Below are 12,272 nucleotides of genomic sequence, written 5' to 3'. Positions count from 1 at the left end.
TGGCTCCTCCTCGGTCCCCATTCTTTGCCCATTTGGCCCTTGAAAGGGGAACATTCCTAGTGGAGGCCTCCCGAGGCCCCGACGGCCCCCTTCGCGGTGCGCTGGTAGATCGGCTCCAGAGACTGTAGAGCAGCTGAATTCTGAGTTAATCTGGGTACGTGTCCACCCTCTCCTCAGAGTCCACCGATGGGAGCCTATGAACCTCGAAAGTTAGTGCACCTTTTTTATGTATAGGTGATTTCTGAGGATCGGTGTCTCATAAAGCGTTGATGACTGTCACAAAAGGGTTTGAGGTCAGGGAGCCAGAGCTCTAATGAGCGTTTGCCATATTGTTTTCTGAGCCTCTTCCTGGTTTGGAATGTTCCGCTATTCCCAACCTATACCTCCAACCCTTTCTTTAGTGTTCACTAGGGGAGAGAGGGTTGTTTAAGTTGTCATTTTCCCCTCAGCACAAATGCCCTTTTAAGATTCATTAGCTGTCTGGTATTGAGAATTTTTATTCCTTTGAAGTCTCCATCTAATCCTTTGAAGGGATTTGTTACACAGACCAAAGGAACTGGCTAATGACTTGTCCATTTGTGCTTTTAAGAGGCATTTGTTTTGTTTTGTTTTCCTGCTTTAAAGGAATTGTGCTTTCCTGACTGAAGTCCCCACCGCCCCCAATTTCAGCCTTCTATAGTGTTTATATACCTGGGTTTTACCCTCAGTTCCCAGCATAAACGCTCAGCATGTTCTCATAAAACACAGGAAGTACCATGGTCCAATGAGAATATAAACATCACTATTCAGTCTTGAAGGTTCAGACACAGTTCTATAAGGAGCTACATTTGTTCTAACAAAAACCCAGCTTTTCAAACAAATTGCCAGGAGAAAAATAACATTCCTTTTTAAAGGACTCCATCAGTGCACACACTGGGTTTATTGGATGGGTTGCTCACTTTTTTACAATTTAGCCCTGAATTTTCAGAGCCAGGGCAAAGCCATAGGAATACAACAAGAGTGAATTGGTGCCTAATGCCTTTTTGATCAGCAGAACTTTGTCACTAATCCTTTTATTAGAAAATAAATCTGGAGGTTTCAGTTCCCTGAAGGAAGTTTGCTCTTTTCAAAGTTTGTGCTTTTTCACTGAGATTAGAAAATTGAACCATCCTAACCTCATAACACAACAGACACCTACCGAAGGATATTCACCTACTCCATCCTTCACTTCACTATTTGCCCAGTGAAGACAAGGCTCTAATTGAAGATGGTCAAGCTAGTTGAGAAATTGCTGCAGCCCATTTTCCTCCTCTCTCTCCTTGGAAATTGTTTAGAAAAGGGTATCCCAGAAATCCAAGCTGAAGTGATATTCAGGTGTAATATTCAGGATAGGCTCTAGGAAAATACAAAATTCAATTTGAGGGTGAATCCCACTCATTTTTTGGCTTGGGACACCCACTAAAGATAGTGTGACATTATCATTAATTATAGGAAGAAAGAGCCAGTATCTTATCCTGTCCTTTCCTATCCCATCTCAGGCCATCACAGTAACTCTTCTTTCTACTGTGGACAGCTATCCTACTAGATACTACATTGTGAGCTTACTTACAACACCAATTTGGGCTGTAACAGCACCTCCAAATTACAGACAGAAACTTGCTTAAGCATATGCAAATGAAACATTTAGATGAAGGACAGCCAGAATTCTTGAAGGTGGTAGCCATTTTCTCTACCACGCAATGGGTGGCCCCTCCCATTTCCCTGTGAGTAACAAGAGCAAGTCATTTTCATTCCCTGCAGTTTTGCACCAGCTATGTGTGAATTCTCCTCTTTCACGGTTGGCAACATCAGCATCAGGGCATCCAGCATAATCAAGTTTCCATGAGTGTTTTTGAAAGCTGGAAGTAAGTAAGTGTTTCGAAAGTGGAAAGAGAAGAGATGCAGTTCTGAGTTAATGCACATGAAAATACCGGGGATATTATTTTTCAGAAGGGAGATTGGAAGTCCTTATGTGGAAACAAGGAAAAGCAAGTCAGGCTTCAGTGAATTCTTAAAACCATTTAAAGTCTTGAGTTTTTAAAGGAAAACTGCTTGGATTTCACATCTCCTTGTTCTAGAAAGAGATCTCTTTGAGGACCCCTGTACTTGATTTACACAATGTGAATGTGGTTTTAATATGCCTAAGTATTCACGGAGGGGTGGGGGAGGGTGTGCACATTACAGAGTCACCTGAAGCTGTCAGAATGTGTTACCAACACTGATTATGTGAGTCCCAAAGTGTAAGGGGTGCTGAGCATTGTGGGCACAGGCCAATCAGGACACATGGTCACCTCATAATTAGTGTCAGCTAGAAATAGGAGACAGATTCCTGAAGGTACTGAGGAAGAAACTCTCTGGGGATTTCACAGTTAGAAGCAGGTCCCATTTTGAAAAACATAATAGAATTAAAAAAAAATAGTTGTATTTGAGTAAGGGTCAAAAGAGCACTTGATAATTGTTACAGATCAACAGGTGTTGGGTGTTTCTTGTGCCCCATTTGGTGCTAGAATCATTTCGTCCACTCCCTTTATTTTCTTTTGACAAATGATTTTCAAATGTAAGGCAAAACTTTTCAGATTCCAGTTAAGCAGGGTGACCTGGAGATGCTATATGACTGTTTAATGAAAGATAGTATCACAGGCTTAAGTAACTAACAATTGCCTGGATGGAGATTTCAGTCTATTAAGTTTCCTTCCACCCTCTTGAAAATAATCAGTCTCCTCCTCACTTTCTTCCTAAATCAACTTTATCCAAATTAGTTCTGCTTTTGTAAAATTTTCACATGCAAAAAGATCTGTTTGATGTCCTATAGAAGTTTAACAATGGCCTTAACACCTGCAATTTTTCACAGGGATTCCTTTGGTAGGAAGGATGGGGTGTGGAATTTCTGTAAAAAATAAAATAATGAGAATTTCTGTTACACCCTGATGGAATTTTTATTTCAGAAAACGAAAACAACCTGAAATAATTTTTGGTCACTTTCCTTTTTCTTCTTTGTTTCTGCTTCTGTGCAGTTGGGAAGAGCTGGAGATAGGATGGCACATAGATTCAATAGGGAGGTTGCAGACTTTCAGCCCTGTGGGTAGTTGGCTGTCCCTGCAGCTAGCAACTCTTAGTCTGAGTGCCTCCTCTGGGGCTTGGCAGTACCCTTGAGTCCTGGGCACTGGAGGAGGGAAAGAAGAAGAATGTGAAGATAGACAAGGAGGTAGGAAGGGAAAGTAGAGAGAAGGAAAAGTGAGACCACAAGTGCCAAGGCTGGTGTGGGCTGTGGTGGGGGTGCAGTCCCACCTACAGGTGCCCTGGGTACCTCCTGGTGCCCTGCCCTTACTTCTTACAGGAGCTGCAGGGAAGGCCCTGCTCTCTCCTGTCTGAAGACAAGGCTAGAAGGGCCTCTCTGCAGTCTGGCCTAGGCATATGTAGTCCTGTCCTTTCTCCTTATGTCACTGACAGGCAACTGAGTGAGGTTCCCGGTTGGGCCCAGTGTGATTCCTGTCCCCCTGCTGCTTGTCTCACCATGATGACCTTGTCCCTCACGCTTGGCTTTCTTTCTAGGGAGCCAGTGGATGAGGTGCTGCAGATCCCCCCATCCCTGCTGACATGCGGCGGCTGCCAGCAGAACATTGGGGACCGCTACTTCTTGAAAGCCATCGACCAGTACTGGCACGAGGACTGCCTCAGCTGTGACCTCTGTGGGTGCCGACTGGGAGAGGTGGGGCGGCGCCTCTACTACAAGCTGGGCCGGAAGCTCTGCCGGAGAGACTATCTCAGGTATCCTGCCCTCCAGCCTCTGGGGCCCTCAGCAGGGATGTGCGGCCACTGTAGACCTCAGAGTCTGGGTCTGCCCCCCTGCTCCAGCTACCTGCCTGGAATGAGGTCAGGCAGCACAGGCTGAGTCCCAGCTGCCCCATGCAGAGAAGCAGTTGGCATTCTTCCTGTTTGAGAGGGATGTTCTCGGGCATACATTCCTAGGTGGTGAAATACTAATATTTTAAAAGCAAGAGAGTGGTAAACACAAAATTCAGAATAGTGGTTCCTTCTAAGAAACAGATAGGGGGAGAGGGTTGTGGAGAAACACGCAGGGAATCCCAAAGGAACCGGGTTTGAGGGTGGGTTCTTGGGTGTTCATTTAATGCTTCAAAGTATACATATGGGTTATAAATATTCTATATGACTCTAGTATTATATGATGAGAAATTTGAAAATAGAAAGCATGTTGCTCCAAGCATATGACTGTCACGGGATAAAGGCCCTGAAGGCAGTGGTAGGTTTGAGTCCCAGGACCATGGCATTCTAGCTCTGTGACCTTGGACAAGTTACTTAACCGTCTTCAGCCTCAATTTACTCATCTGTAAACAGGGATAAGAGTAGCACCTACTTCCAAGGAGGAGGTGAGGATCAGATGGGGCAATACATCCAAGCTCTTGGCTTGGTGCATGGGTATCAAATAGATGTTGGCCTCTCCTGTAATTAACTCCATGACATTATCATAAAGTATTTTCCTATCTAAAGAACAAAGAGATGGAAGAATGGAAGGGCAAAATAGGAACTCTGCAACACCTGGTGAGACAAGCTAAGGACGTCTCTGATCCTCTGGGTCATGCTGTTGGCTGTGTGAATTTTCCAGCACTCAATGAGTGCCTTTGCTTGGAATGTTCTAGCATTTCTAGTTTCATATTAACTGCTGTGGAGCTAACTCTGTGCCCTCTACTGTCAGGTCTGCTCAACTGTATAGCTGTCACTTTTTTGCCATCTTCCTGGAGCAGAGAGTCTGTGGAGCATGCAGCCCTGATACATTAGGACCGCCCAACCCAGGGAAGCTGTTTAGACTCTAGTGCCCTTGGCTGGCAGGCCAGATCTTCCTCCCAAACCTGCCCTCAGAGCATTTTATGTTGAGGGGGGAAAAACTCACAGGCACTTTCATGGTGAAGGAGGCTTATCTGTTTGCCCAGAGACTGATAGAATAAGCTTCTTTTTTTTTTCTAAATTCTCTGATAAAGTCCTTGCAAATTTGGTGGTTCAGAGAAAATAAGTAGGGCTTTCAGTGATCATGATTATAATTTTGGTCAATTTTTTATTAAGTTACAAGAAAACAGAAATGGGATAAACAGAGACCTGAATTTGTTCACTGCCACTTTGCCAAAACAGTGCAGAAAATAGACGGGTAAATGATTCCCATTGGGCCCCCTGACTACATCCCTGTCAAATCATTTGAATCTTATTAAGTGAAGTGCAGATAGAGTAAGGTCAAAAGAGCCAGGGCTTCTCCCTATCTCTACGGTTTTATATAGCCTTCAAGGATAAACCCAGTGCTGCCTAGCCTTGTTAATCTTTTGCATTTTTAAAAAGAAGAGAAAAAATAGTCTGGGACAACCCAATGTTAATTAACTTGTGTCTCGGTGACATGAAATAATTCTTCTCCTTGCTACATTCCTAGGCAACATGTTAATTAACTCTGTGTTAGTGCCAGCGTTTCCAGCCATCCTTTAATATTTATATTATTGTTATTAAATTAAAATGGGCAGGAGAAAGCTTAAGTCCTGACACCTCTTGACAGAGGAGAAAAATCTTTTTTTTTTGCTTCAGGGATGTTTCTTTAGCCATGGACTTATTTACTTGCATTCTTAACATATCTGGCAGTGTCTTTTAAAAAGGCAAGTTGGGAGAGTGACTAAATGGGTTCTGTGATGGGTTCAGTCCTTCTTCCCCATAGGAAGACTTCTGAGGATTTCCATTGGCTGATTTGCCTGTTACAGCCCTTTTCAAACAATTAGCCTCAAATAATTCTTGAGACCCCCACACAGAACCTAAACCCTACCACTGTTGCATTGTACTACTGGGAACCTAATAGTAGCTGTTAACGTCAGTGCCCAGCTCCCTGCACTGCCCAGTGGTTTCACTTTGAACATCCAGCACCCGCATCTGTTAGTGCCAGAAATATGCCTACTTCCTCCAGGCCCCAGCCCTGGTGCTACAGGAGCAGCAAAGCCCTGCAGCCTTGCCCAGAGCCAGGGAGACTTGGGGACATAACTTACACCCCAGAGTCCCTGTGCCATCAGGCCAAAACTCCCAAATGAGGGTCTCTGCCTGTTGTTCGCCTGCTTCCTCTTCTGTCCAGCCTCCTTTGCTGCCTTAGCAGCTTCCTCCAAGGCACATCCTCAGTAACCCTTGTCTCAGGGCCTGCTACTGGGTATGCTGCCTGAGGCACCAGTTTGGGGCCAGAGGGGATGCTCGAGTTAGATGGCACATCCTGATTCATTTTTACCAATAGGAGAACCTACGAACCTCAGAATACCAGAACTGGAAGGGCCTGCAAAGGCCTGTCCTCCGGTTCCCTGGCTTTACAGCTAAAGACAGAGAAGCCAGGATAGGGGGTATCATTAGCTCCAGGGCACCTGGCCAGTTAGAGGTGATGCTGGGACCTGAACTTTTAGTCCTTCATCCTTCCCTTCATTAGCTGCCTCATGTGTATTGTAATTTACCCCCAACTTCCCTTTAATAAACGCTCTCCTTGCTTAAGGGTCACCCCCGAGGCAGTTGGCTTCATTCCACACACACTGTGTTGTGAGTCGTTTATCCCTGCTCAGGCCCAAACCCATCTTACTGGTCAGGACACCAGAACTGTCTCTTCACTCTGTGACCTCCAAGGTGGCAGTTCCCTGCAGCTCCATCATCTGCTATGCTGGGATAAATTGTTCTCCCCCAGTAATGAGTTTGCTCCCAGGTGGTGCCTTGAACACACTCAGAGATCTTCAAATGAGAAGCAGAATTCAGAGGAAATCAGCTGGCCCCAGCTCTAACAACAAACTCTCCACCCACAAACCATGTCCTCATTACTTTTGCCCAAATGTTTCAAAATTTGTCAGCTCCCTTATCTGTCCTCCAGCCTCTCAGAACGTACCATTTGATTCTCTGCTATCCTGCAATTATGAAGAACTTCCAGTAAGGACATTTACCTTAAGCTGTCTTGAAGGTTTTATGTGGAAAGGACCTGCTTATGTGCCGTGTTACCAGGCATGTGTGAAGGTGACATCCTGTAGCAAGACTGGCTCAGTGGGGATACACCGAGATGGGTTTAGACATCATCAGCACTGGCCTAGCCCTTGACTATTGGTGCCTTGACATGCTCCTTTGGATCTTTCCAGCAGCCGATGAGATGGATGCTGTGGTCGCTGCCACTTCACAAGCTCAGAGGTGTCACCACAGTCAGTCAGGTACTCTGAGCTAGTGCTGGATGGAATCCAGGTCTTCTGATTCCCCTGATTGTGTTATTCCACTCTTACGGGCAGATTCTCAAACTTCAGCCTGAATCAGAATCACCTGGAAATGCTCATTAGCACAGACTGCTGGGCCTCACCCCAGAGCATCTCAGTCAGGGAGGCCTGAGAATATGCATTTCTAACAAGTGCCAAGGTGATGCAAATGCTGCTGGTCCCAGGACTGCACTTTGAGAACCACTGCACCAAGGTCTGTCAGGTGCACCTCCCACCTCAGGACTGAATATTGCTTGAAATAAGTGATTGATCATCTGGGCTTTAGGAGGGTCTTGATTTAAATTTCACAAGAGAGGGTTCTCCAGGGATTCATGCCAGCGGAGCAGCAAGGATCTTGAATTAAGATCTTCCACTCAGTATGGAGAGTTGCTGTTTGCCCTCCCAATCTCTGAGGCATGAGTTCCTACTCCACGACGTGATTTCCACCGAACTCCCTTTGTCTCCTAGAAGCTGGGACCACGAAGAACATATGATGATGGTCTTTGGAGCTAAAGGAGGAATTCAAGACCAACCCTCTCCGTGGTTGAAATTAGTGGCTGCTGACATGATAGAATTTGGGAGCCTTAGAAAGATGCCTATTTCATTGCATTCCTAGTCAAATCCCTCTCAAAGAGGACCCTAGGGGTTTCCTCCAACTCCTCTTCCAAAATTAAAGTTCCCCTGGGAAAGGACTCACCATACATGCATAAGCTCTTAAATTATTTCAGCCAGTCTTTTCTACAGAGGAGGAGCCAGCAGCAGCCTAGAGGCATGGAGAGCGGTTGCTACAGGCAGGATAAGGGCTCAGAAAAGGGATGGGTTATGCCAAACACAAATGCCACAGATTTCAGTTTCATCCCAGAGCACCCTTTTACTTCCAGGGGAAACTATATAAGTCAACCATCTATCTGAACCCAAGTCTTTCTTGCTTCCTGACATCTTGGAAATTCAGCCTACTTTACGGAACCCATCCTCAAGCCCTCTTTGCCAGTACTGTCTCTGCCACTGTCTCCTTAGCTTTTCTTTCTTTTTTCCCCAGGCTTTTTGGCCAAGATGGTCTCTGTGCATCCTGTGACAAGCGGATCCGGGCCTACGAGATGACAATGCGGGTGAAAGACAAAGTGTATCACCTGGAATGTTTCAAATGTGCCGCCTGTCAGAAGCACTTCTGTGTGGGTGACAGGTACCTCCTCATCAACTCTGACATAGTGTGCGAACAGGACATCTACGAGTGGACTAAGATCAATGGAATGATCTAGGCCAGAGTCCCCGAGCGTCTTTGGGGAGGTGTTTTGCTGAAGTCATTGTCTCCATAGGGTCTTCACTCTTAATCACTTTGGGGGTTTGAGGGTGGGATGAGGCATTTCTTAGGGGATGGTAGACCCTCACTGAGCACCAAAACACAGCATCCAAGTGATATAATGCAAGGGGCAAGACTTACTGTGGACTTGAGTTCAGCCTTTAGGAGAACTTACAATGGCCACAGCCTGTCCGTAACAGCTGACTCAGTTAGTGAAGGAAAGGGCCTCTAGGGGGGTAGGCAGGTGCTGTGCCATCCTGACGGAACTTCACATTTACTGAGAAGGAGTTGTCTCATGACTTGTTAGGACTTTGGCCCTTGAAAACTAGAGATGTGCAATTGATTTATTTTCTTTCTGGCTTTTATGACAACCCTGTTCCAATCTCTGTCCTCCACATTAGGGAAGGACAGAGCAAAGAATGGCCATCCTTTCTTTCTTGGCCACCTTCCCAAGGCCTTACGCTTTGGATCCAAGGGAAACTGCATGGAGACACCTTTCAGTTGGGACTGGAAACTACAACTTTCAACCAAACAATAATTTAAAGCAATGCTGATGAATCACTGTTTTTAGACACGTTTGTTTGGAGGTGACAAGTTCCACAGATAGTTTCTATACAGATGTAAATCTTAAAAAAAGTTGTTGAACTATTTTATTATCTTAGATTATATCAAAGTATTTGCTGTGTGTAGTTAAAGAAAACTCTGAGGACAATAAAAATAACAGATGAAAATGCAGTGTTGTTTATTTGATAATGACTTATAATTTGAGATGGCAGGAAAATGGCCTTTAATATTGTAAAGGAGAAGTAAATAAGCAATTTACTTTTAGGTCAAATAAAAACTTACGTTTATTGCTAGGGTTTATACGAGGCAGGCACGTTTCTATATTACTAGCAATTATGTAACAGGTCATCATGTAGCTCAGAGGGATAGAGAATAATTAAATAGTTATTGTAAAATGTGCATTTCACTTCACATTGTATAGAATGAGCAGAAGGCAAGATCTTTGCCTTTGGGAAACCAGTAACCTAGAAAGGACACAAATACATAAAACAGATTTCCTTTGGGAGAGAAGGTAATTACCTAGTTTGAAATGTGGCAAAGATGCTGAGCTTGACACTTCGATTTTCCAAGATGTATTTTATGACAAGTGGTTAAGAGGATCTTACTTTGAGGATTTAAAGCAGGCACCCCAGTGTGTGTGTGTGTGTCTTTCACCCTATCCAGGCCATTGTGAACCAAGTCAGAGTGCCACCTGCTGGTCATCATCCCTCAGCCCCATAGTTCAAGACTCCAAAGGAAGACAAACCTTGATGGATATACTTTTCAATTATGTCATAAAAATATTGGGAAGCATCTGGAAGCTTTAATGTGTTTATCATGACAGCAGAAACACGCATCTAATGCTACCGTTAATTAACTATGATACTCCTTTAAAAATCTCCATCGTTAGGGTTTGTTTGTTTTCTTATAGAGGAGAAATCATCACGTGCTGGCTCAATTGGTCTGCAAATGCTAAAAGTGGTTGGGAAATGTGACTGCTTAAGGTGGCCTATTTTAAACAAATCTGATGGTACTGCATTACAATCAGATGGTGGTAAGGTGCTGCCAGGGAGAGATGTTCTAAATTCATGAAGGGAATGTAGTTCTCCAGTGATGGTCCCTGAACCAATAGTATCAGCACCACTTGAGAACTTACTAAAACTGAAGATTCATGGGCTCTACCCCAGACAAAGTGAATCAGAAACTCTGGGATAGGTTCATCAATCTTTGTTTTAACAACCCCTGAAGTTGATTCTGACTCATGCTCAAGTTTGAGAATTGCTCTTCTCAAACAGCCTCCAGTTAGGCAGATCATACCCTCTAACTTGTTCATAGTTAATGTTTGATACAAAAGTTAATCACTGAGTAGCTTTTCCACAAGTAGAAAAGCACTGTTGACCGATAATTCCCAAACTAAAAACTTTTACATAATTTTGTCACCCAGCTGACAGTGGTCATCTACCAGACTATTCACAAGTCAAGCCACAATTTTTAACCATGTTAACATTAATTACAATAATAACAATAATAAAATATTTTAGCTATACAACTGTATTATGAGAAATATTAAAATAAAAAAGATTCTTGCTTTAGAAATGTAAATGTAAACTTCATTCTTAATTCCCATAGTAGTGCAACACACATAAGATTCAAGAACTTTTACCATCTTCAGTAAAGCAACATTTTCCACTTGTCAGTGGTGCCATCTTGCGGAACTGTGAATGCACAGTCACTCTTTGTGGCAACTCACTCCAGGGGCCAAATGTCTAACCCACAACTGACTGACTTGAGAGGAATAATGTGTAAAAAGACTTCGTGAGGGACCAGCTCCTGGAATCTACCCTGGTGGTCCTTGCCTGAGTGTGAAACCCAGAGTCAGGAGAAGCAGGCACCTGCTGCCTTCCCGGCTCCATGCCTTAATTCAAGTTGCTGTAACATTTTGCTCCCTCTCACCTAATTCATGTTTTACATACAGAACCAGCTTCTTTCTTTTGCTCTCCCTAGTAGAACCATGGCTTCTCAGGGAATCTTGGAAACCTAGGAAGTTACAATAGAGCAGTGGTAAGGAACTTTATCATCTGAAGACTTGGATTTGAACTGCAAGGATGTGACTTAGCACTTATCATGTGCCAGGCACTATTCTAGGTGCTTTACAAATATTAACTCATTTAATCCACATAACAGCCCTGTGTGGCAGTTTCTATCTGTTATCATCTGCACTTCCCTACTGGGGAAATTGAAGCACAGACAGGGTTAGTAATTCACCCAAAGTCCTACAGCTTGATAAATGACAGAAGTAGGCTGTAACCGAGGGCCTTCACCCTGCGGTCTGCTACCTCTCTTAGGCTCACCTCCCTGAACCTAAAGTTTCTCATCTTCAAAACAGGGAAAAATTAGTACCTTTCTCCCCAGGTTGTTTGAAAATATTTGAGTTCAGTCTAGCCAGAAATGTAACCAAAGCACAATAATACAAGATTACCATCATAATTAAGATATGCAAAAAGTGCTGTGGAAACACAGATAAGGGAACAATTAAATCAGCCCAGGGTGGCTGTCTGGGGTAAAGAGGAAATAACACTTGAAATGACCCTGGATGGGAAGGAGGTGTCCTGGGCAAGAGCAAAGACTGAGAGACCTTGACTTTGCAGAGCAAGTGGGTGAGCCCAGAGTTTTCACGGGGATGGTAGTGGTGGTGGTGGTGGGCTTCGGCCAGAGAAGACTGGGGTTGGTGAGTAAATAAATAGGGGAGATGAGGTTTTCTGCAATTTTGAGACTGAATGACAAAAATAAAAACCCAGGAATCTCTGAGGGGGAGAGGGAGGAAACAAGGGAGGTCCAAGATGAGCGTGGGACATCTTATGCCAGAAAGTAAGGAAGTGCTCAAAAAATACAAGCAGGTCACAAGGACAAAAAAGCCAGCTTGTAAAGGCTATGAATAGGCAAATCTGGTACAATTGGACCACCAAAATAATCAAGGACATAATGAGTTATAAACCACTGAGGGAAAAAGAAGAATTTGTGAGTTCATACCAATAATAAATAAATGGAGAGAAGGAAGGATTCTTGCTTACAGCAGAATCTTGAGAGTCAGTATGAAGAGGGTATGGAAGTTGGAAAATCATTTTGCTACTATCATACTAAGATGATAGAATCAAGCAAGA

General features: G+C 43.9%; 1 protein-coding gene across 3 annotated transcripts in view; it reads left to right on the top strand.

Annotated features, from left to right (window-relative positions):
• The window catches only part of LMO2 (LIM domain only 2), a 29,760-nt gene extending 20,461 nt beyond the window's left edge, over positions 1-9,299 (top strand). For all 3 annotated transcript variants that reach the window (XM_037019745.2, XM_037019734.2, XM_037019729.2), the window contains 2 exons: positions 3,571-3,786; positions 8,308-9,299. In XM_037019745.2, coding sequence (XP_036875640.1) covers positions 3,571-3,786; positions 8,308-8,527 — 436 coding nt within the window. In that variant the 3' untranslated portion in view covers positions 8,528-9,299. The remainder of the gene's footprint in view (positions 1-3,570; positions 3,787-8,307) is intronic.
• Positions 9,300-12,272: the final 2,973 nt, after the last annotated feature.

Source organism: Manis javanica, chromosome 11, assembly GCF_040802235.1.
Source record: "Manis javanica isolate MJ-LG chromosome 11, MJ_LKY, whole genome shotgun sequence".
Taxonomy (NCBI): domain Eukaryota; kingdom Metazoa; phylum Chordata; class Mammalia; order Pholidota; family Manidae; genus Manis; species Manis javanica.
The sequence above is the reverse complement of the archived record's forward strand: the minus strand, read 5'-3'. Positions and strand labels throughout refer to the sequence as shown.